The 26242-nt window shown below is 37.1% G+C and overlaps 1 protein-coding gene across 1 annotated transcript in view; it reads left to right on the forward strand.

Moving 5' to 3' along the window:
* The first annotated feature begins 4947 nt into the window (after positions 1 to 4947).
* Positions 4948 to 26242, forward strand: part of SPTA1 (spectrin alpha, erythrocytic 1) — an 88020-nt gene continuing 66725 nt past the window's right edge. The window contains exons 1-17 of the mRNA XM_033197083.1: positions 4948 to 5006; positions 5129 to 5172; positions 6326 to 6565; positions 8183 to 8308; positions 10010 to 10150; positions 10953 to 11099; positions 13144 to 13277; positions 13846 to 13990; positions 15376 to 15530; positions 16997 to 17132; positions 17234 to 17335; positions 19435 to 19572; positions 20176 to 20286; positions 21836 to 21913; positions 22059 to 22214; positions 23550 to 23754; positions 25123 to 25304. Of these exons, the coding sequence (XP_033052974.1) occupies positions 5149 to 5172; positions 6326 to 6565; positions 8183 to 8308; positions 10010 to 10150; positions 10953 to 11099; positions 13144 to 13277; positions 13846 to 13990; positions 15376 to 15530; positions 16997 to 17132; positions 17234 to 17335; positions 19435 to 19572; positions 20176 to 20286; positions 21836 to 21913; positions 22059 to 22214; positions 23550 to 23754; positions 25123 to 25304 (2220 nt within the window). The 5' untranslated portion in view covers positions 4948 to 5006; positions 5129 to 5148. The remainder of the gene's footprint in view (positions 5007 to 5128; positions 5173 to 6325; positions 6566 to 8182; positions 8309 to 10009; positions 10151 to 10952; positions 11100 to 13143; positions 13278 to 13845; positions 13991 to 15375; positions 15531 to 16996; positions 17133 to 17233; positions 17336 to 19434; positions 19573 to 20175; positions 20287 to 21835; positions 21914 to 22058; positions 22215 to 23549; positions 23755 to 25122; positions 25305 to 26242) is intronic.

The raw sequence follows: 26242 nt of genomic DNA on the forward strand, positions 1-26242 counted from the left end.
TGATCTCATTGTTCAGTTCCCACCTATGAGTGAGAACATGCGGTGTTTGGTTTTCTCTTCTTGTGATAATTTGCTAAGAATGATGGTTTCCAGCTGCATCCATGTCCCTACAAAGGACGCAAACTCATCCTTTTTTATGGCTGCATAGTATTCCATGGTGTATATGTGCCACATTTTCTTAATCCAGTCTGTCACAGATGGACATTTGGGTTGATTCCAAGTCTTTGCTATTGTGAATAGTGCCGCAATAAACATACGTGTGCATGTGTCTTTGTAGTAGAGTAATTTCATCCTTTGGGTATATATCCAGTAGTGGGATGGCTGGGTCACATGGTACATCTAGTTCTAGATCCTTGAGGAATCGCCATACTGTTTTCCATAATGGTTGAACTAGTTTACACTCCCACCAACAGTGTAAAAGTGTTCCTATTTCTCCACATCCTCTCCAACACCTGTTGTTTCCTGACTTCTTAATGATTGCCATTCTAACTGGTGTGAGATGGTATCTCATTGTGGTTTTGATTTGCATTTCTCTGATGGCCAGTGATGATGAGAATTTTTTCATGTGTCTGTTGGCTGTATGGATGTCTTCTTTTGAGAAATGTCTGTTCATATCCTTTGCCCACTTTTTGATGGGGTTGTTTGTTTTTTTCTTGTATATTTGTTTGAGTTCTTTGTAGATTCTGAATATTAGCCCTTTGTCAGATGAGTAGGTTGCAAAAATTTTCTCCCATTCTGTAGGTTGCCTGTTCACTCTGATGGTAGTTTCTTTAGCTGTGCAAAAGCTCTTTAGTTTAATTAGATCCCATGTGTCAATTTTTGCTTTTGCTGCCGTTGCTTTTAGTGTTTTAGACATGAAGTCCTTGCCCATGCCTATGTCCTGAATGGTACTACCTAGATTTTCTTCTAGGGTTTTTATGGTATTAGGTCTAACATTTAAGTCTCTAATCCATCTTGAATTAATTTTCGTATGAGGGGTAAGGAAAGGATCCAGTTTCAGCTTTCTACTTATGGCTAGCCAATTTTCCCAGCACCATTTATTAAATAGGGAATCCTTTCCCCATTTCTTGTTTCTCTCATGTTTGTCAAAGATCAGATGGCTGTAGATGTGTGGTATTATTTCTGAGGACTCTGTTCTGTTCCATTGGTCTATAGCTCTGTTGTGGTACCAGTACCATGCTGTTTTGGTTACTGTAGCCTTGTAGTATAGTTTGAAGTCAGGTAGCGTGACGCCTCCAGCTTTGTCCTTTTGACTTTGCAATGCGGGCTCTTTTTTTTGGTTCCATATGAACTTTAAAGCCGTTTTTTTCCAATTCTGTGAAGAAAGTCATTGGTAGCTTGATGGGGATGGCATTGAATCTATAAATAACCTTGGGCAGTATGGCCATTTTCACGATATTGATTCTTCCTATCCATGAGCATGGTATGTTCTTCCATTTGTTTGTGTCCTCTTTGATTTCACTGAGCAGTGGTTTGCAGTTCTCCTTGAAGAGGTCCTTTACATCCCTTGTAAGCTGGATTCCTAGGTATTTTATTCTCTTTGAAGCAATTGTGAATGGAAGTTCATTCCTGATTTGGCTCTCTGCTTGTCTGTTACTGGTGTATAAGAATGCTTGTGATTTTTGCACATTAATTTTGTATCCTGAGACTTTGCTGAAGTTGCTTATCAGCTTAAGGAGATTTTGGGGTGAGACAATGGGGTTTTCTAAATATACAATCATGTCATCTGCAAACAGGGACAATTTGACTTCTTCTTTTCCTAACTGGATACCCTTGATTTCTTTCTCTTGCCTGATTGCCCTAGCCAGAACTTCCAACACTATGTTGAATAGGAGTGGTGAGAAAGGGCATCCCTGTCTTGTGCCAGTTTTCAAAGGGAATTTTTCCAGTTTTTGCCCATTCAGTATGATATTGGGTGTGGGTTTGTCATAAATAGCTCTTATTATTTTGAGGTACGTTCCATCAATACCGAATTTATTGAGCGTTTTTAGCATAAAGGGCTGTTGAATTTTGTCAAAAGCCTTTTCTGCATCTATTGAGATAATCATGTGGTTCTTGTCTTTGGTTCTGTTTATATGCCCTTTGCTCATTTTCTAATTTTCATTTTTGCTATGGATTTGAAGAAGCTCCTTGTATATTTTGGATTTTAACCCCTTGTTAGATGTATGCAAACATTTTCTTCCATTCCATAAATGAACTTTTTTGTTGTTGTTGATTGTTTTCTTTGCTGTGCAGAAGATGTTTAGTTTCATGTAGTCCAATTTGTCTATTTTTGCTTTTGTTGCCTTTGTTTCTGGTACCATATCTAAGAAGTAACTGGCAAGACCAAACAGATTACTTTGCTCTGGTGCCTGAGCAGAGGCTAAGGCAAGATGTTTAGTGCTGATTAAACTACTATGTAAAGTACAAACCCTCCCTGAGGTGATAACCATGGCCAGATACAACAGCCCTCCAAATTATCCCCACCCTTTTAAAATTGTGTAAAATACTAAACATATAATTCTCATTATATATGATAAAAGTCATGAAGCTTTTTCCTTGCGTTTTTTTTCCAGCAGTTTTACAGTTTCAGGTTGTAACTTAAGTCTTTAATCCCATTTGAATTGATTTTTGTATGTAGTGTAAGGGTCCAATTTCTTTTTTTTATGTGAATATGCAATTTTTGCAACACATATGTTGAAAAGACATTTTTATTTCCTTATGATCAGTTCTGCTGATTGGGCCACGCTATTTCTTTTATAAAAAAATAAACTTTATAGTATTAGTAAGCATTTTTATTTTCTTTTTATTATTATGATTATATTTTAGTTCTGGGACACATACGCAGAACGTACAGGTTTGTTACATAGATATACACACGCCATGGTGATTTGTTGCACCCATCAACCCGTCATCTACACTAGGTATTTCGTCTAATACTATCCCTCCCCTAGCCCACCCCCACACCCCAAGAGGCTTCAGTGTGTGATATTCCCCTCCCTCTGTCCATGTGTTCTCATTGTTCAACTCCCACTTATGAGTGAGAATATGTGGTATTTGGTTTTCTGTCCTTATGATAGTTTGCTGAGAATGATGGTTTCCAGCTTCATCCATATCCCTGCAAAGGATGTAAACTCTCCTTTTTTATGGCTGCATAGTATTCCATGGTGTATATGTGCCAAAATTTCTTAATCCACTCTATCATTGATAGGTGCTTGGGTTGGTTGCAAAGGGCTAATATCCAGAATCTACAAGGAAATTAAACAAATTTACAAGAAAAAAACACAAACGACCCCATCAAAAAGTGACCAAAGGATATGAATAGACATTTCTCAAAAGAAGACATTTATGCAGCCAGCAAACATATGAAAAAGCTCATCATCACTGGTCGTTAGAGAAATGCAAATCAAAACTACAATGAGATACCATCTCATGCCAGTTAGAATGGCAATCATTAAAAAGTCAGGAAACAACAGATGCTGGAGACAATGTGGAGAAATAGGAATGCCTTTACACTGTTGGTGGGAGTGAAAGTTAGTTCAACCATTGTGGAAGACAGTGTGGCAATTCCTCAAAGATCTAGAACCAGAAATACCATTTGACCCAGCAATCCCATTACTGGGTGTATACCCAAAGGATTATAAATCATTCTACTATAAAGACACATGCACACATATGTTTATTACAGCACTATTCACAATGGGCCATACTATTTCTTTGGTCACAAGGTTATCACATATTTGGCATTCCTGATAAGGTGATTCTGGAACAGGGAAACAGAATAAATAATGTTGATGGATGAAGAGAAGATTGACTAAAAAAATGAGGAGCAGAGAGCCGTGGTAGTCATATTGATATGGATTTGACTATTTAAATACTTTCAAACCAAATAACCACAGAATGAAACTTTGTTTTTTAGGGACTATTTTCTCATATAAAAATGGGTATGGCAATATCTGCCTCATAGAATTTTTAATGATTAGAAATTAATGTAAATTGATCATGTTAATATGTAAACACTTCATGGATGTTGGTTCTTTTCTCTTAAAGATAAAGTAGTTTCCTCTCTTTATCCCAACTTCAGGCAAATGTTCCTCAGTGCATGTGTTATAGTGTAGTCTCTAAAATTATGTTCCTGCTTTTACTACTAAATTTGATTTGAATATAATGAAACTATATGGGAAAGTAAAGTAATCCAGACTTTCAAGAAGAGAATGTAAAGGACTTTCAGTTTTTCTATGTGAGATCCAAGAACAGGGGAAACCACAAATGTAGAATCAAAATCTTCTCTTGTGGATCGTGGAAGTTAGATTATTCAAGTTGTATTTACACTGGAATGAAGTTTGGCATGGATAGCCCCACTGGCTTGTAGAGAGGTCTAAGAGCACCCCACTATTTTCTTTTTCCTTGTTTGTTTCACTGTTGTAAATTAGTCTAAAATAACTACGCCTATGGAAAAAAGTCTACCTCCTTTTGTTCTCCATTAAAATTAGTACGTAAAATAGGATGATTTGTACCATATATATTAGAAGTCAGCCATATTTTCAACTTTTTTGTGACATCGTCAGTTTTCAAATAAGGTATCCTAATTTTCGTTTTACAAAATATTAATGAACACATCGTATAGCTTTTTTTGTTCCTTCCATTTAAATGATTAAGGGTACAACTAAATCAGATTTTTAAATACCAAATTGATGAGGTTAGGAATAAAATCTTATTTGTGAAAGACTCTATAGAAAAAGCCAGGATAATTCATTGACCTAAAGGTTGTCAAAAATCTGCAGTTGAGTTGGATGAAGTTGTTGAACTGTATTTCCAGCAATATACGGGGTTTTTCCCCTAAGTTTTCATCCAAAAACCTTACTTTCATTTTTTAAGTCTTATTGAGTAACTTTGAGAGCCAGAGCCTCCCAAAACTGCTGAGTCACCCAGTATCTGTAAAAGTTAGCAGTTGCCTCAGCTGCATATGTCTTCGAAAGATAATGTTGATTGTATGTGGCTCGTGGGATTCTAGGACCAAGCAAGAGGTGTTCCCCCCGCCCCCCACATAACGTTTCTGTATTTCTATTTGAATTCAACTAGACAGTTCCATTTGAATTATTTCTCTCATTCTCTCTCTCTCTCTCTCCGACACATTTTATCGTGCCAGGTTCTAAACCTTTTGATAAAATGGAGCAATTTCCAAAGGAAACCGTGAGTACATATTTCTCTTCCATGCAATTAGTCACTAATATTATTAGGAAAGGTGTCTCTTTTAAACTTTCTATGCTGTCTTTCTCAAGAACATTAATCATTACTTTTGCTTTTAACAAGTAGATAATTTTAATTTTAACTATTTTTTGTGAACAATAACCTTGAGCTTATGTCTGTGCAGCACCAAGACCCAGTAATGACTTAAGTCTGTTCCCATAGAGAATAAGTAGGAAACTTGAAGCAAAATAACACCCGGTAACAACGTGAGTCTCCATGGAATGATCTAATTCTATAGCCATGCCAGTAATGACAATTCGCAGAGTAGCAATTAGGAGGAATAATGGGAGATTAAAATTCAAACTCTACATTAAACATTTTGGCTGAGGTAAGCTAGGGAAAATGGTATCCATATCCAGATGAATGAAGGTGAACCTTATGGTGATTTTGCTGGATATTGTCACAAACAGATTGGCTCCCTCTCTGGGAAAAGGATACTTATATATTATTTTAGTTTTTTATTTTAGAGTAAAAGGTTGTATATTTCAAAAATCAATTGCAGACATGCTAATAATTTGAAATTTGTGATAATTGGGTAGAAGATGGCTGAAATTTTGATTTACAGTGTTTGTGAGTAAAGCAAGTAAAGAGTAAACAATATATGAGCTTTATTTTTAAGTTTGAAGAAAACATTTTCAAACTGTTGCATATATCATTAACTAAATTAATTGCAAGTCATTCTTAATTATTTACTAAATTAAGTTAAAAATAATAAGCACTTCTCAACATCTTTTTAACCCTTGAAAGCAATAACATTATATTTCTTTTTATCTATCTGAAATTCTGTGATTTTGCTAATTTAAACTTGCTCCATGATCAGTTCAATTTAATTCTATCTATAGAACTTAAATGCTAGCACAAATTTATGTAAGAAATGGGGAGAGTCTTCTGGATAATCAAGAATTTTTAACCTAAACAGTAGCTATATCTGGTTAAAAGTTACGTAAATATACTACAGCTCTTCTAGCACCAGTCCCTACAGACTTCAGGATATCTGAATATAGGTCCAACATGAGAAATGCCTTGGCACATATAAGCGGGGCAACACGTTAAATATTTGAGAACTGGCAATTAACAGAATCTTTTTAACCTGCAGGTTGTGGAGAGCAGTGGGCCAAAGGTTTTGGAAACAGCAGAAGAGATCCAGGAGAGGCGTCAGGAAGTGTTGACTCGATATCAAAGGTTCAAGGAGCGGGTCGCTGAGAGGGGTCAGAAGCTTGAGGATTCCTATCACTTACAAGTTTTCAAGCGAGATGCTGATGATCTGGGGAAGTGGATCATGGAGAAAGTCAATATTTTAGATGATGAGAGCTATGGAGACCCAACTAATATACAGGTCACTCACTCCTCTTGATTGCCCCAGAGCAGACCCTAAGATCTCTAGAGAAGGAAATAGGTTTTTCTTTATGTTAATGTTAATGGGTATGTGTGGGTACAATTAGATTCCATTTAGAAACAAAAATTAGTCAGTGGAGTGGGAAGTTAACGAATTGAATTAAGAGAAAATCTAAAAGTGCATTTTCCCTTATGAAGTTGGAGAGGTGAGACAGAGAAAAGAATCAAACAAAAAGCGGCAGTTTTTCAGTTATTGAAAGCACAGAACAGTTTCTTACAATGAACTTCCATTCAGAATATACATTTTTTAAATCATTAACCAAGGATATTGTTTATTGATAAGGGCATAGGATACTTTACATATTTTCATGGTGAAGCATTCATCAATGCCAAAAGTAAAAAATTACATCATTTTTTTATTCAGATCCAGCACAAACATTATGGTAATGTAAGTGTGTATCTGGTTAACTGTAGCGGAAGTGATGTAACAGAAAAATTAGGCTATCTGTTAGACACAGTAATTCTGCCCCTAAATAGTCTATGTCTTCAACTTCATAAACATCGGGTGTTATTTGCAAAGGAGATTTATTCTATATAGAATTTGATGGTTATAATACTCATCCAAAATTGATCTACAGGCAAAACAGCAACTGCTAATTCAAGAAATTTCTGACAAACCATGTGATTTTTGATAATTTGGGACGTTAAGAAGGGAAATAGGGTGAAGAGTCATCAGTGCTTCTGAAGCAACTGTTCTCCACTCTTCTCAGAAAGACAAGAGTTAGCCAGGTTAACTAAAATCTAATTTAGTTAACCTGGTTAACTCAATTGCTATTCATGGCTCCTAAATATTTCCTAAAATGTTATTCATGGGTCTCAAGTTCTAATGACAGGTTTCAGTACAGGTTTGGTGAAAGCTCCTACCCGTTTCTGATCACCTAAAATTATAGCATGTGGTACCTGTTCTCCACTCCTCTCAGAAAGATGAGTTAACCAGAGTTTTTTTCTCCCCCCCCTCCAATTGCTATTCATGGTCCTTAACTTCAAACGAGAGGTTTCAGTAGAAGAAATTTGGTGAAAGCGCCTACCCCTTTCTGTTCACCTAAAATTATAGCATGTGACATTGTCATAATCAAAAACAATTGATTTTGGACAGGAAACACCTATAACAAGAGCAAAATAATGTGCTATATTGAATGGATCAATTTATAGATTACAAGAACAGGCACAGCATGCAAAAAAAAAAAACTCTCAATTTTTTTTTTTAAAAAACATTGTTATAACTACCATCTTTCTCGTTGTGCTCTACTTCGAAAAAAAAATCAGTTATTCCTCTTTCCTGATGAGGAAGGACACTGTGTGTTACGCTCTTTTATTCCTATGGCAGTCTATTGAGCCTTTAAAATAAGGCTCAGCATAGGTCATAAGGCTCAACATAGCTCAGGATAGTATTTACTCAAAACTTCTTAAAGCCAGTGGGAACAGGAAAACACTCTTTATGGCCCCTAACTGAGTCTGGGACCCTTTGAGAACCTGTGTTCAGTGGCTCTACATAGAGTGAACATTTCCTGTGAAGACTGTGCTTCATTAGCCAAAAACTCTGATTTCTAAACTTTAGGGGAAATATCAGAAGCATCAATCCTTTGAAGCAGAGGTGCAAACAAAATCAAGAGTCATGTCTGAACTGGAAAAAACAAGGGAAGAACGATTTACTATGGGTCATTCTGCCCATGAAGAAACGAAGGTATATGTATGGGCCCTTGAAGAAGTTTCCAATTAGTGATTATGCTATCAGGGTTTTAATTGATTATATGAGATATAAACCTTGATGTGACTGGCTTGTACCCAGGACTCCTGCCTCTTATCTTCCCTTGAGGTTGAGGCAGAAAAAATGATGGGATATCTTTGTGTTTCTTGGGGTGAAGAGAGCTGTGATATGAAAGCTGTCATTAAAGGGCATACAATTCCTCCTATAACATTGCAGGATAATTTGGCTCAAGATCAAGCCCTCTTAAACCTATTCCACATTGCCCAGATCAATTAGTTTCTTCCAATGTTCTTTCTAATTATTTCTTCTAACCTCAATGTCCTTGTCTCTAAACTTCTCCAAACAAGGAATACTCTCTCATTTGAATGTTTTCCAAAATATTTTTCCTTTGGCTATGATGCCTCTTTCTTTTCATACCCCATACCCTGTGACTACTATTGCATCTCTCCAAACTGTCCCTTCTTATTACTTCTAAAAACTCCTAAAATGTCATGTATTCAGAAAATTTCCTCTGAACATCTAGAACTGAAGATCATCGCTATTTCAATAAGCATTCAGACTCTGTAACCTATTATTAATGTAACAGCTGTTTTTGGACTTAATCTATGAACTCTTCCAAATGTTGGTGCTAATATCGTCAATTCAGTTTTTTTGTGTGTGAGTGAACTTTTTACTGTTTATGTATTTTTTAAATTGCGAAAACAAATTTGCATTATATATCTTAAAACTGGGTGTGACTTTCCTATATATAGCATAACAATTCTAGCCCATTCTATCATCAAAATATGGTCAAGGAACACAGATTTTAGCCAGAGTAGAATCTTATTTTAAAGAAGAACCCATAAAAGGAAAATTTCAAAACTTGTTTATTTGTATATAGTAGAACTAACTTTTGTATTCTGCACAGTTTTGCATGTAACCAGCATCTACATTAATTAAAATATTTGAGAAATGTTTGAAACATCTTCATTTTTATCTGAATCACTGGGGCTATAGCAAATGGTACCATTGTAGGGTTTAAAGACATATGTGGTCCACATGCTACCCAGAGCAATGGAGTAGTTGAAAAATATAAGATTCTTGAAGATATGACATATGCAGCAATTTCAGTTATATAAGACAGCTAATACATAAAGTTCTGAGTTAATCTGGCATTCAAAGACCTCTGTAGAGTCTCAAACTGTATAGTCCCAAAACACTCTTACTGCTTTGGTGCCAATGATTTCCTTATAACTTATAAAAATTATATCTCTCACACTTTCTGGCAGACAATTCATGCTAAGCTTCTCCTATGCCTTTGCCATTGCTGTGGCTCTTCTTAGAACATGCTATGCTTATTATTGACCTGTCGAAAATCTTTCTGCTCCATAAGGCTCAGTTCAAATGATCACTTTTCCATGCTTTCTTCCTCCTTCCCATCTTATTGTTTGTAATTATTCCATCCTTTAAAATTGCAAAGCATTTTTACCAAATGTTCTTATGTAAGATCACATTTGGCTTGGCTTATTAGCTATTTCCATATATCTATCTTATTTCCTCTTTTAAATATATGTTGAGCAACTAATGCATGAGTAACTGAGAGAAGAATTTTTATCCAGTCTCTTTCTGCACAAGTCTCTGAGTGTTTCCCTGCTCACAGTGTCTGTGGCTGAGTGGTTCTGCCCCTCTTTCCTAAAGGCCCATATAGAGGAACTACGCCGCCTGTGGGACCTGCTGTTAGAGCTGACCCTGGAGAAGGGTGCCCTGTTGCTGCGGGCCCTGAAGTTCCAGCAGTACATACAGGAGTGTGCTGACATCTTAGAGTGGATTGGAGACAAGGTATAGAACTTAAAACACCAATCACATAGGGCTTCCCACTCCTCTATCCCAGGTACCCCATAGCACATTACCACAGACTACTCACAAGGAAGTCAGGATGTCTGTTTCTGGCCTTTGTTCTTTGGAACAAGAGGAAATTGAGGTCAAAATTTAGGGGTATCTGGAGGTTAACATTGTGTGGAAGTAAGCCTGAACATATGGATCTGAATATGAAAAAGGCAAGACTTACACAAAGACCATACAATGAAAGATAATGAAGCTCATCCCTTTTCCACTTTCATGATTTTCAACTACTTCTCCTATATTTCTGCTCTGACTCTGGGGTCTGGCCTAGAGTATTGACAACTCTTTCTTTAATCCTTTGTGTCTCAGTGCCTGGAATGATGGATGGTTTCATTTTTCTGAATATTTAAGGAATAATTTAATAGTTAGGACTAAAGATTTAGATAAGCAAATGCCTAACAAAATATTTTCACAGATACTAGAGAGTATGTTGAACTGAGTAGAAACAGGATGCATTTATCCCTCATGTTTCCAAACACAAAAGGATACTTTCAGGGTCTCTTGCCAATAATGCCACAAACTCACTAAAGAACTGCCCGAAAGAGCACTTTCCCTTGTGCCAAGGTGCTACCTTAACACATACACTTCTGCTGCTGGCCTTTCCCAGGAGAGCTTCTCCCAGTCTCCCCCAGTATCTCCATTTGAGTTATCCTGGGAATGCAAGCAGGGGTTTTGAGTTTTTTACCTACAGAAACTCCTAAATGTTTGCTGGCAACTCAGTAAACGTATGTGTCTACAGGAGGCTATAGCGACATCAGTGGAGCTAGGTGAAGACTGGGAGCGCACAGAAGTTCTGCAAAAGAAATTTGAAGACTTCCAAGTGGACCTGGTAGCTAAAGAAGGGAGAGTTGATGACGTGAACCAATATGCCAATGAGTGTGCCGAGGTGAGGTGGGAGCAAAATATTCACTCCATGGAAAGGGTTCTGATCCTTAAGAATAACTTCTGGCCATCAGTAGATGGGATATGGGGGAGATGGGGCATTGTGAGAAAACAGAGACTGGCATGTCCTTGGAGTAACTTACTCTGAGCAGTTTCCTCTCCCCTCTGGACCCACCCCTTACAAGTCTATTGAAATGGAAGATTGAGAGAGAAAGTTAGAGTGTGTTTTTGTGTGTTTGGAGGAAGTAAATACACAACGGGCAGCGAAGCTATTGCCATTTAAATAGCTCCTGTACCATGCAGTACACTGATTATTCATGTTAATGGGGCACTGTTTCTTCGTGAAAAAAGCACAAAAATAAAGTAGCAGAGCATATAAAATAATGTTGAGCTATCATTATTTATACATATATGTGCATATGTAATATCATTATGCAAGATTATTTGGGAGAATTGAGGAAGGAAAGGAAGCAGTTTTACTTTTATTTACTTAAGAAAATACTTGAGTTTGTGATGTGTGTGTGTATATATATGAGTTTACATGTATATGTAAGTATATATATGTAAAATAAATAAACTCTAACTGTTGTCTACATTTTGCTTTTCCATTTATAGTTTCATTATGATTGCAGCTCTATGGTGAGAATGATTGTCCTGACTTAATAAAAAGAAGACTTTAGAATGAATGAGTACTGGAGTAGGAAAAATAACTATATTTTCCTATTTTTCTTTCAGGCCATATTTCCAGTAGTTTCTAAATTTTCTACCTCCATCACTTTTCTCTTGCTGTGGAAGTTTTTCATTTCTCTATTACTGTCTAACTAATCAAGAAACTTAACATCGTACTTGTTCATGACTCTGTGAGTCAGATGATTGAGCTGCTCTGCTGGGCTGTTTTCCTGATCTTACCTGGCATTTTTATGTGTCTGAAGTTATCGGGTGGCTCAGCTGGGGTGAAGGATCTAAAGTGGCCTCAATCCCATGTCTGGGGCCCTGGTGAGGATGATTTGGGAGGATTGCGGAGATCTCCGGGTGACCTCTCATCATACAGTAGACCATGCTTCTTATATACCAGTGTTACAAGAGTGTAAGGATAGAAAATGAAAGTTTTCTTGAGGCCTAGGTGCTGGAAGTCATAGAAAGTTACTTCTCTATCAGTAAGCAAGTTAAAGAGCATCCAAGATCCAAGACTTGAGGAAGCATACTCGACCTTTTGAAGGGATGAACAGCAAAACAGCATGCCATTTTTTCCAATCTATCACAGAAAGAATAAATCCAGCACAGCTAGATTATATTCTGTGCTCTTGAGTGGGGTCTACACTGCTGTAATAGAAAGAACCATGTACTTGAGAAGGAGAATGTGGAAAATTCTGTCTGGAGAGACTTGGGAATGGGAATGAAAATGGAGAGAAATAGGGACAGAAAGAGTAAGGAGACTTAAGAATATGGGAATGCCTCAAAATTACAAAGTATCAAAACAGACTGATGCTTCTAGCTTAATCTAGTACTCACAGATCTCACTACTTTGGATGGTTTGCAAAAATGCCTGAAATTTTCTGCAAAATCATACGTGAAAGCATGGATCTATAATTCTGGGAAGAGAAAAATAGCTTTTATTGGATTCTCAAAGGTGTGAGGACCACAAAAAAGTTAAGACCCACAGTACTAGTCTTTGAGAAAATAAAGTCATATTTCATAAAAAGGAATTTCCTGTTCTTTTCCTTGGTTTCCAGGATCTCAGGGAGATTTCAAGCATTGACAAGGTAGAGCTCTCAAAATAACATCAGGGCTGGGCAAGCTGTGCTAACAGGCTAGTACACTGCTGTGGGCACAGAGGCAACATCTGGCAGGTTGTTTTTCTGGGTTTTGGTGATATACATCAAGTTGGAGCTAGGGAGCAGGGCTATGATGAAGTTCAGTGCCTAGCTACAATGGTCAGTTTTCACTTCTGAAAAAGCATGAACCAGCGTAAAATCAAAAGTGTTTGAATAATTTTTTAAAATATAATCTCTTCTCTGTATAACTCCGGTGTTGTTTTCCTTTAACAGGAAAAGCATCCTGAACTACCCTTAATTCAGTCTAAGCAAGATGAGGTGAAAGCTGCCTGGGAGCGCCTTCATGGTCTGGCTCTCCAGAGACAGAAAGCTCTGTCCAGTGCTGCAGACTTACAGCGATTCAAAAGGTATGGATCTGGCCACTGCTTTATAGAAAACTTTGAAGTGCTTTATAAAAACTGTGTCATTTGTATTAGGCTCTTTCTACTTCTGCTAGCAATTAGTGGTGTCAACACTTCAAACAAAAGTGGATCATGTACTTGCCTTTGAGACAGCAAAGGAGAGCGTAAAGAAATCTGTGACCCACTCTACGGCCAAGGATGTAGAGACTGGAGATCAAAATAACTAAAAAAGTACCACTGGTGATTTAGGAATGGAAGCCCTGCAGAAGGAAGGGAAACCCGTTAATAATTAAATGGAAGGTGGAGTTAGGAAGAAGAAAAACATTCCTAAAGAGCTGACCCAGATATGGAGCATATCTCTAGAGGCTCAGCTGTCAAGAAGCCCAAGACCTTAACATCTCAATAGAAATAGCCATTAAGCAAGAACATTTTATATTACTTTTTGCTAATACATAGGAAGAAAGGGTAATTGCTCCTAGGTCAACTAGGATGGTCCTTGCTGTGAGTTCTGTTAGACCGTTGCCCTGAAATGCCTGCTATCTTCTTTGGTTGAAGCTCTTGTTAATGTCTGTAGGGATATGACTGACGCCATCCAGTGGATCAAGGAGAAGGAACCTGTACTCACCTCTGAGGACTATGGCAAAGACCTTGTTGCCTCTGAAGGACTGTTTCACAGTCACAAGGGACTTGAGAGAAATCTTGCAGTCATGAGTGACAAGGTAAGGTGCTGTTAGAGAAATGGCTGGCCCCTTGAGCTGGAAGAGGCAATTGTTATCTTGCCTATTGCCACGCCTCCAGAGGGCACAGTAAGTTCACTCTTTTCAATGAAGAAGAAATTGCGTGCACTTGGATATGCTTCTTCATTCTAGTTCATAACTCGTACATGGATACTAGATATAGCTTATTTTCATTTGAATTATTTTTATTTAAATATACATATATGTTTTATATTCTCTTGTGTTTTCCTAATTTATTTCACAATTTAAAACCAAAAATATATATACCTTCAAGGTTGATTCCTAATCTCACCGAGTAAAATACACCGTGGCCAAACTCTACCCTTTCATCTAACCACACTTTGTTCTGTTGCAGCTGAATCCTGATTCTTTTTATACTCAGCAGATCAGAAAACATTTTCTTCCCCTTTTAAAATAAACTTCAAGACACTTAATGCTAAACCTACTTTTAGGTTTCCTTTTAAAACCTGGAAAACCTCAGGTATACTAGAACTTAGAACAAGCCTATTTTCTTAAATGATTTCCATCCTTTACTTCTTCCCCTCACAAATGTAGCCAGTACGTAAACCAATTGCTACTGAGAGAGCACAGGGGAGTCAACCTCCAGAAAGATCCACATTTGCTGTAATTTAATTTTAAGCCTATCCCTGTGCCCAGTTTCTGCAAACTTCCACCATTCTACTTTTTCTTTCATTCTTCCATTTTGTTGTTGCTATTTTTGGTCTTTTTCCCTAATAATGAATAATAAAACCCATAATGTGACAAATAGTAATATTGAAATTCCAATCCCTAGACATCATCTGATTATATTTGAGTATAATGAAAGGGCTAATAACATGTGAAAAGCCACCTACACTCACATTTTGCCCTAGTAACCCTGCTCCTCAGAAGTTGTCCTGAAAATGATCCAGCAATTACTGAAATTTTCTTGACCTTCTGGACAGAAATATCTTTCTGCCTCCGCAGTAATATTTAGGGAAATGGTATAGAGGAGTGGGAAAGGAAAAACGTAGCTTGGAAGCTTGCTCCTGACATTTTCTAGCTGAATGATCTTAAGCAAATAAAATACTTTATCTCTCAGTTTTCACAAAAAAGAAAAATAAGAATAATTGCTACTTCATGGTATTATTAAATGAATAATATAAAATGAGAACATTCATGTAAAGTACTTAGCATAATGAAAGATTGAGAAGTACTTAGTGAATTGTAATTATCGATATAGTACATTAGTATATTAATAGAAATCTATTTGTATGTCTATTGCTGTTATTATTATTCATATGATTTTTTATACCTCTCCCACAAAGCTTTGCCAAGGGGAGTCAAAGTACTAGGATTTCCTACTAGGTTTCTTTTTCATCCCAAAGGTGAAGGAGTTATGTGCGAAAGCAGAGAAGCTGACACTTTCCCATCCTTCAGATGCACCTCAGATCCAGGAGATGAAAGAAGATCTGGTCGCCAACTGGGAGCACATTCGTGCCCTGGCCACCAGCAGATATGAAAAACTGCAGGCAACTTATTGGTGGGAAATCCCTCCCCTTTATTGCTCTACCTATCTCCACAGGGCCCAGATGTAATCACAAGAGCAGAAATAAGAGTAAAAGGGTTCAAATAGCGAGAGAATCAGCTCTCCTGCCTACTCAGTAAAGAAAAAAGATTTAAGTTGCCAGAAGAAGTCCTTTGTGACTGATAAAATATAGTAGTACCCCCTTATCTGTGGTTTCAGTCACCACCAGTCAACCACAGTTTGAAAATGTTAAATGGAAAATTCCAGTAATAAATAACTTAAAAGTTTTAAATTGCTTATTATTCTAAGAGGCATGATAAAATTTCTGGCTGGTCCACTTTGTCCCACTGGAAGATGAATCATTCCTTTGTCCAGCATATCCGTGCTGTATATCTACTCACTCGTTAGTCACTTAGTAGCAGTCTAAGTTATGGATTGACTGTCCTAGTATCACAGTGCTTATGTTTAAGTAATTCTTATTTTATTTAATTGTTCTATTTTTATCATTAGTTATTGTTGTTAATCTCTTGCTGTACCTAATTTATAAATCAAACTCTATTATAGACATATAGGTATAAGAAAAAACGTAATGTATATAGTGTTTGGTACTATCTGCAGTTTCTGGCACCTGCTAGGCATATTGAAATGTATCTCTCACAAATAAAGGGAGACTACTGTCATCAGCATCCCACCTCCACTCATCTGCAAATTTCCATCTTCTCCTGCTTGTATTATTGTGGGATGCTATGAATTGGCTCAAAAAGCTGGAAAAGCAACTGAAGAAACATTTCAAAATTCTGGCTCTAGATAGGGAACTGAAAGACATGCAATACAAGCTGAAGAGCATCAAAATAACTTCAGTATTATTTTCTGAATGTTGATTACAAGCTTACAAAAACCCCTAATAACCAGGCATCATTTCAGTATTAATTCTTATGGTTAATCCTTAAATAATCAGAGGACAGTGTTTCTCATATGGTTATGATTTCAAAACAAATGATGAGCATTTAACTTTTTAAAATAGGTAACTGTTTTGCAGCTCTTGTTTCTTATTAACAGGGTTAAAGATGGGCTAGATACATGAGGAATCCTAACGCTAATTCTAGTTCCTCCTTCCCACAAGACGCTTCTTATTTATACAACAACATGTATTGTTTATTGGCTACATTGTGAGCACCTTCCTCCATTTTAAGTACCTCTAGGGTAGGTGTGACCTTGAGGTGGTGGAGGTGTGATGCTCATGGGTCACATCCCACAGTGACACACCTACCCTAGAAATATATAACCTGGGGTGAAGGACTTACAACCTGCACCACTAATCTCTGACTGAAAATAACAGGAAATATATCAGGAAAAAGGGAACCTATGATTAGAGTAAGGAGCATCTCATATATCTTACCTCACCCCAAACCTAACTCTTTGTTCAATGTCCTTTCATATTTGGTTTCTCCTTCCTGTCTTTTACCTCACTCTTCCAACAGGTACCATCGATTCTCATCTGACTTTGATGAACTCTCAGGCTGGATGAAGGAAAAGACTGCTGCGATCAATGCTGATGAGCTACCAACAGATGTGGCTGGTGGGGAAGTTCTGCTGGACAGGCATCAGCAGCATAAGGTAGAGATGAAAGGCTCTCCAGTAGGAGGAGGGGACAGGCTGAATGCCAGAAATGCCAGGTTTCTTGCTGCGTTTTGAGACATTTTGTTTTGTGGCCACAGCATGAGATTGACTCTTACGATGACCGATTTCAATCTGCCGATGAGACTGGTCAAGATCTCCTGGATGCCAATCATGAAGCCTCCGATGAAGTTCGGGAAAAGGTAATCTAGTTTAATAGAGTTTCTCAAGTTCCAATTATATATGTAGTCATTACATAATCTCACAATAATATGATAATCTCTGAATGGGAAAAGGATAGAAATCATTTAAATGTGTTAATAACATGAATCAAACTTTTACACTGCTTCCTTTCATATACAATTGTCACTTATTATCCATGGGGCATTGGTTCCAGGACCTCCCTCAGGTGCCAAAATCTGCAGATGCTCAAGAAATGGCATAATATTTGCATACAATGCATGTACATTCTCCTATACACTTTAAATTATCTTCAGATTACTTGTAATACTTCATACAATGTAAATGCTATGTAAATAATTGTTATACTGTATTGTTTAGGGAAAAAGCAAAAAGTCTGCACATGTTCAGTACAGATGGAATTTTTAGAAAATATTTTATATCCATGGTTAGTTAAATCTACAGGTGTAGAACCTACAGATATGGAGAGTTAACTCTACTGTTTTGCTAAATTTAGTTACTTGAAATTTTCAAGACATGATGTGTGCTTCCTCATCTCTGAGCCTTTATTTCATCAACCCTCTGACTTCTACCTAATTTGAAACCTTCATTGCATTTTGCCTCCTGACATATGCCCGGTTTCATGACCTTCTCATGCTCATCTCTAGACTGTAAACTCCAGGAGGGCTGCACTTTATTCATCTCTGAGTCCCCCACAGTGCCTAGTACAGTGTCTGGCATGGCTGACATCTGTGTTTGTACTTCTTTCCCCTATACAATCTCAAATTAAGCTGACATTCCTGCATCTGTGATTTTCAAATTTACATTAAATAACAGGACAATCTTAAACAGCCAGAATTCCACTGAATGAAGAAATCAGTTTTACCATCATCCTAACCTCCTACATCACAGGGCTTCACCTCTGCACCTTGACCCAGAGAGATTTTGCACCAGTGGCAGAGTCTAGGCATACCTTGGAATGGTAGTTACAGTAAGATCTGCATGCGTCTTTGCATCTCACTAGATGCCAAGCACAGCGTCTAGCGCTGGGTAGTGGATGAGGTTGAGATAACCAAGTTTTGAATTCTCCCAGAGCTCTGTGGGGACATTATAATATAGTTTTGTTTTGTTTTGTTTCATTTTTTAAACAAGACTCTGTCAAAGAAAGAGCAGAACTCAAAGTCCTTAAAAACCTAACAGTTATCCTGCAATCTGATAATTTATTCTGCTTTTTTGTTGTTGACAGAGTATCACTCTGTCACACAGGCTGGAGTGCAGTGGCCAATCTCAGCTCACTGCAGCCTCTGCCTCCCGAGTTCCAGTGATTCTCCTGCCTCAGCCTCCTGAGTAGCTGGGACTAGAGGTGTGCACCACCACATCCAGCTAATTTTTGTATTTTTATTTTATTTTACTTTTTTCTTTTTGTAGCAACTGGGTTTTACCATGTTGGCCAGGCTGGTTTTCAACCCCTGACCTCAAGTGATCCACCCACCTTGGCCTCCCAAAGTGCTGGTATTACAGGCATGAGTCACAGCACCTGGCCCTATTCTGCTTTTTTGATGGAGATAATACAGCTGCAGGTGTAATAAGCTGGAAATTCTTGGGCATATGCTTGACCAGAAACAAAGGCTTTTTCGTGTGTTTGAGAATATCTCTTCTCTCCTTAATGGTTTTTATTTGTTTTGGGAATAAAATACAAACGTCTCAGTGTGATGTTTTATGTGCTCTATGAACTTGGATTTCATCGACTGTCTACACTTTTTTAGACACTGCACTTTTCTTTAGCTCACATTACATTATCTAACAATTATTTGCAGTTCATTTGCTTATGGCGTTAAGTCCTGATACCCATTCCCTATCTTTTAAATCTTCTACTTCCTGGCTCTCTTAATTAGAATTAGTCTTTTTCATTTCCTTATACATATAATGTTTTACCTCTTTTATGGAATTTATCCCATTTTTCCTATAGTACAATCATTTGCTTAAATGTTAGAATCTTAAAAACCCATTTCCTGTTTATTTTTGTATCCTTCAAATGGCTTTGCATTTATTATATGCTCAATAAATATATAATAAAATAAATAAGTTTTCTTCCATATACATTATCTTCTTCTTTCCAAAGATGAAAATACTTGCCAGCAACCAGGCTGCCCTGCTGAAACTGTGGGACGAGCGTCATCGTCAGTATGAGCAGTGCTTGGACTTCCATCTCTTCTACCGAGACAGTGAGCAAGTGGACAGTTGGATGAGTCGACAAGAGGTAACAGGAGGGGTCCATACCATCTCTAGAAGTCATTTCCCTCACCCTTCATTTGCCACCATGACTGCTGTGAGTTCTCTCACAACCACTCCTGTGAGTCAAAGCTTGTCTTGGGAACTACAGGGTGATCCACAAGAAAAAGAAAAGATGGGCCCTTTCTATAAGGCTCCTACAATTCCCTCATCAACAAAAGCATATATACTTAAATATGTAGCAGAAAGACTTTAACTACAGTTGAAATAAGGCAAAATAAATATCAAATTGGTAAAGAGTCAAGAAGAGAAAACTGATGAGTCAGGCAGGGTACATCAGAGTGGAGGTGAGTAGGCCACTTGAGGCAGTTTTGCGAGCTCAGAATAATGTCTAGACTGGTTGGGGAATTCCATGTGGACAGACCCAGAAACATAGGTGAGAAAATTGTATGAGTATCAGCAAGGAGGCCTGGAGCTCCTGCTGTTTAAAGTTAATCTCTACCCATTATCATAATGTGTGCTGATTCCCACCTTGTTCCCTCCTGCCTTAGTCCTTGTCTCAGAGATATGCCAAGAGGAATGTTTCTTACCAGTCAGGCACAGCTTAGGTGTGTCTTTCTGTCTTCTACAGGCCTTCCTGGAAAATGAGGATCTGGGAAACTCACTGGGCAGTGCAGAAGCCCTTCTTCAGAAGCATAATGACTTTGAGGAAGCCTTTACTGCCCAGGAAGAGAAGATCACAGTAAGAAATGGCCCCTAGTTTGGGCATTGGCTCCCTCTTTGTATACATAATTTTACACGATATCTGTCCCTAGACTGCACTGGTCCTGTTACCTACCAGATATAGTCTGAGGATTATCCATAATCAAGTTGCATCTCTTCTTTTGTTGTCGGTGTGTTTATTTGTATGTTTTTCAAACTCTTTAATTTTATAAACATAAAATGTTTATATAGTGAGAAAGCAAAAACTTAATACTAATCTTTAGAAAAAAAATGAAAATAGCCAGAAAAATACTCATACTAATTTTTATCACACAATTCTTGTTCTACAAAGCATATTTGGAAAGTTTTTCGAGATGGTAGGCCACTTTTTTTTTCTGATGAAGTGTATGATTTTGTTTTATATTTTCTGCAGTGTAAATAAAAATTATTGAATTCTTATTAAATATAGAATCATTACTCAGAAATTTTAATTTTTTTGTTTCTTCCCATCTAGCAATACCTTAATATAATTTTCTCTTCCTTAGTAACATCTAGATATCTAAGTACTATCTACTCTTTTCCTTTACAGCATATTTTTCCTTTATAGTATATCTTTATCTCTCTGTTTTTCATCAAATGCGACTACAGAGTTTTCCTGTGAGCCTTAAGTAACAATGTTCCAGAAAGCTGGTGAATGTAAAGGCAGGACTCAGAGAAGTGAAAGGAAGACTTCATGGGTCTAATACATTGTATGTCTCTGGCTGTTCCTAGGATGATGCTGACTTTAACACCACCCTTGCCACATACACATACATACCACTACCTCCACCAGCAGCAACAGCAACAACAAAAATAACAGGCAAATTCCTAGTCTTCTCTGTTAATCTTAAATCAATATGGTGAAGAGGTGGAAGTCCAATTAATATCAAGTCCCTCATTAATTGATACCTGTGTCCTTTCTGTTGATTCTCATTTGTCAAAGCTAACAGTGTAAAATAATTTATTATTTATAAAGTATTATCATTTATTTTAGATCATTTTCCGATTCCAATCAATTAATTCTGAGCTCTAGTAATTTGAGGGGTTTCTGGTTAAACAAGGGTAAAAACTTACCTCTACAATTTCTGACTCTTCTCCCATGTAACTGGAGATAGAGATAGAGATATAGCTAGAGTTAGAGATAGAAAGAGATAGAGATAGAGGTGGAGATGAGACAGAGATAGAGATATATTTGAGAGATGAATACATGGACAGATAGATGGATGGACAGACTGGCTACAGACATGGCTGTATCATTGGTAGTGCTTCCTCTTGAAGACAAGAATAAATCAATCATAGCAACATCTGCATTCATTTACTGTCACCTGTAATTAAAAAATAGTGTGGCACAGAGAATGTAATTGACATGCCCTGAGGTATATATTTTGAAATGCAATTTATAACAGAAACCTGAATGAGGACTTACATCTGCTGGCCTTCAAACTTCTCCTCCCACATTGCTATGCTTCATCTTTAAACAGCTACCCAAACTGTGGCCACTTACTCAGTGGTCACTGAGGGCATAACATTCATTTTTATTTTTTTTTCAGACCGTAGACAAGACTGCAACCAAATTGATTGATGATGACCATTATGATTCAAAGAACATCGCTGCTATCCGTGACGGGGTATGTCGAAGGGCCTAGAGCTTCTGTGTGCCTGCGCACCAGAATCAGGAAGAGTGTTGGTGGGCATGGTGACCAGGGTGGTCAGCAGATCTCATGTGTCCATATTTGGTTTTGCTGACAGTAAGTTTACTCATGGTTTTTGCAGCTGTTAGCCCGGCGGGATACCCTACGTGAAAGGGCTGCCACTAGACGTAGATTGCTGAAGGATTCATTGCTTCTGCAAAAACTGTATCAGGACTCAGATGACCTAAAGAACTGGATCAACAAGAAGAAGAAGTTGGCAGATGATGAAGATTACAAGGTAGGCAGAGTTTTCAGGAGCTGGATGTACTTATTAGGAGTTGGTTTCATTGGAAGTACAGTCTTGGAGTAAAATGAACTTTAGCATTCAGCTGGTGATCCTCATTTTATAGATGACAAAACAGAGGCTCAGAAAAGGGTAATGACTCCCTGAAGACTATTTTATACAATTAAATATCAAGGATCTAGATTTTGGTTTTCTTGTACTCTAATGTTCTTCACCTCTTTCCTTTGGCACAATTTCTGGTGATGCTTAGCCAAATGGGGGAAGGTTGGGATGTTCCTTATCGAGCTGCTTGTTGCCCCTTTCTCACCTTTTCTGCTCCCCTCTGCATTCCTACAGTAGGAAAATATTGTGTCTAATCCCACCAATACATTTAAAGTTTGTGAAAACTACTAGGGACTCAAAAGTAACCTAAATATTTGGTATAATATAAACTTATAAAATTTTGTAGCTGAAGGAGAAAGCCCCTTATTTTATAGATAAAGAAACCAGGATCTAAGTTGGGAAGTGAGTTGCCCAAAGTTATCCAGTTATTTAGAAGGTGGTTTAACAAAAAGTTAGAAGCATGAACTCTGGACTGGTAAACCTGGGCTTGAATTTTTGCTTTAGTTTATGGAAATTCCTGAATTATCTTTGAGCCATAGATTCCTCTTCCTTATAGTTATACTAACACATATTTTGCACTCAAAAATGTTATATAATATAAACTATTATGTACACACATGTATATTTACAAACCTTCACATTTAACCATCAGGGCGAGAATTAGGCTTTTGATTTCTAGGGCAGTATCTGTTGAAAGCATTTATTTTCCTGATATTATTTAGTCTTAAATGTATACTTCTAATCCTTTTGTTCTTTTATCTTGATAGAGCTATGAACATCTTATCCTTGCATTTCATTTTATGAAGCTTGCTAGTACGTGTTTGCATTCACTAGATGAGTTATGGCTCCAGTATATGTTTAATAAACAGATCTCTGTATGGGTCAAATGGATGGAAGGTTCATGTATGAGGTGAAGAATGGAAGATAATTTTCACCTTTCATGATAACTCTGATTGTTAGTGTTTGAATGGGGTGTTGTATTCAAAATGATCTTCAAGCCATATCTAAGTCCAGTAAAAAAGTTGCCAGATTAGTTTGTCATGTCTGCCACATGTAGAAAGAGGGATTGGTTGCATGAGTTTCTCAAACGTTGGACTAGGAAAGTTCTCCCTTTTATCTTCTTGTTAGCATCGTTAGATTTATAGTGAGAAGTAACCTCTTATTCTCATAATTTCTGTCCCTCATTCTTCAAGTAATGGTTCTTTTTTTTGTTTCATCTTATCTCAGGACACACAGAACTTGAAGAGCAGGGTTCAAAAGCAACAAGTCTTTACAGAGGAATTGGCAGTTAATGAGATCCTGCTGGAAAACATACAGAAAACTGGCCAAGAGATGATTGATAGTGGTCACTACGCCTCTGACAATGTGACCACTCGTCTGAGTGAAGTTGCCAGCCTCTGGGAGGAGTTGCTGGAGGCTACAAAACAGAAAGGTAAAAAGCAGAGGTTTTGGTGAAAGGTTATTTTCTAAATTCTGAAATCTACTGCATTCATCTTTACCACTGTAAATTTATCTGGTGACCTCTATGAGAAGGTATACTACTCATTTGCTTCCATGTGTCTTTCTTTTATTGGTAAAATTTTAAAAATCCAACCTGAATTTATAACACTGTATATTAACACAATTTTATGTTTTCTTCAAGTGTGTAGGGTTTAGAAAAAAAATTTTTTGGCAGAGGCAGGTGAGTTGAAATTACTTTTGTTTTCCTCACTTTTTTCCTACTTTGTTGTTTTTCTTTCCCTTGAACAAGTATTTTTGAACCATGAGTTTTACATATTTTGGTTCTATAATCTAGCCAAGATATTATGACCCAGGTTATTACATTAGACATTAAAAGATTGTTGATGTCACATGTGATTTTCCTACGTTTTATTCTTATAGTGTCTGATGACTTGTTGATCTTTTTAAACCTATTTGAAAGTGTTTAGGTTCTCCTATAAGCTCTTAAAACAATCCTACATGTCTTCTTGGAGAGTCTTCACTTACATTTTACCCCTTACTTTGGAAAATTAATCAAATTTTAGTAATTAACACAAATAATGAGTTTTATATTAGTGTGCCCTTTGTTATAAACATCATCTATAAACATAACTTTTCCTTTATTACATAATAAATATGTCATGGTGATTTTTTTTGGATGCCATCCTTATTTTTGGTTTAGAAAAACAAAATCAAACTTGCCTATGACAATATATCACTGCTACTCTTCACCATCGGGAGATACGGCAATTGCTTTGCAGAAATAATGCAAATAATTGCAATAAGATCATAGTACAGAATCAATCTGAGCAGAGTGCAAATAAAGACATTTTCTGGAAGATAAAATAGTGGGGAACAGTTGGTAATGAAAGACAGGCACTAAAGGGGGAAAGTAAAGTTCAGTGAAATAATTTTGTAAAAAGAAGCTTACCAATTTAAAACTGAACCAAACCCTTATGCTTCTCCTAGAAAATAGAGTGTTTGGATTTGAATTTCCTTGAAAAGGAAGTCTGGATAGAGAGTAAAAATCATATAAGGAAACACCTAAGATGGTTAAAATCTGACACAGCAAAACTATACCTTATCAGGCAATATAACTTCTTATTCATTTTTCTTTTGAGAACATTACTATATTCAGAAACAAATATTATCAGAATTCTACAAGTTTAATATGACTTTTTGTGAGCCATGTGAGACAGTTATATTTTCCTCTTTGCAATATTAAAATATTATATTGATCCTTTAATTGGAGGAAGGTATATTATAGTGTAAGAGGAATAGTTATAGTACCTAATGTCTTCTACCTGATGTCTTCTCCCAGTGACCCAGTTGGATGAGGCCAACCAGCAGTTGCAATTTGAAAATAATGCAGAAGATTTGCAGCGCTGGCTGGAGGATGTAGAGTGGCAAGTCACCTCTGAGGATTATGGGAAAGGCCTGGCCGACGTGCAGAATCGACTCAGGAAACATGGCCTCCTGGAGTCGGCTGTGGCTGCTCATCAGGTTTGTTGTTAGCTCTTTGGTCAGCCATAAGCAATGGGTGTATATGCTCTGAGCACACTCATTATTAAGTAATAAGTAATTACTACTTATTAATTACTTAATAAGTAATTATTATTATTCAGAGAGCAAAAGAGCAAAGAACCCAAGGTAAAAATTCAAAATTTTTAGCAAACCCAACTGCCTTTTCCCAAAAGCTCCTCCAGTCTAGCCAGGGGTGCTGGGTGCTCCGTGTCTTTGGTTAGAACCTCATGGTTGATGTAAGGCTTTATTGACTTTTCTAAACATAAACGCTTCTCTCAATTGAGAAATCTGGGTTGCGTATACATTCTTGTGGCTTACTAGTTATGTGATTTCTGATAGGTCATTTCACTTTTTGCATCTCAGTATCCTCACTATCCTCACCTATAAAATAAGGTTTAGGATAAAGTTGTCTTTTCCTGTCCGGGTATTCTGTGATTCAAAGCTTAAAAATATTTTAGATCCTACTTTTTTTAAAAAAAAATAAGGAAAAATGAAACCCATAGAAGTGAAGCGACTTTCCCAACGTCACAGCAAACATTAACAACAGAATCAGGACTATGAACTTGCATATGTGCCACTCTTATACCAAATGAACAAACGAGAAAAACAAGCAAATAAAAATCCTGGTACTGTGTCTGCCAGGCCACGTATAGTTTACCTCGCTAATAAAAATGTAATGTACCTATTGTATCTATTTCACCATATAGGTATACAACTAAAATTTTATTTCTGGGAAGAGACTTCAAAATCCTGTTTCTGTATCCCTCCTTTCTCAGATATGGCTCAAACGAGGACAACTAGCTGGTGGCAAGGCATTCCGTTAAATTTATCTTTCTGAACTTCTGAGAATTTTTTATAATATCACATTTCATCTCATAGGTAATCTTTCTGCTATGCAACAAACTTAAGTCTGAGAA

Source organism: Trachypithecus francoisi, unplaced genomic scaffold (genome assembly GCF_009764315.1).
Source record: "Trachypithecus francoisi isolate TF-2019V2 unplaced genomic scaffold, Tfra_2.0 Lachesis_group5, whole genome shotgun sequence".
In the NCBI taxonomy this organism is placed as follows: Eukaryota; Metazoa; Chordata; class Mammalia; order Primates; family Cercopithecidae; genus Trachypithecus; species Trachypithecus francoisi.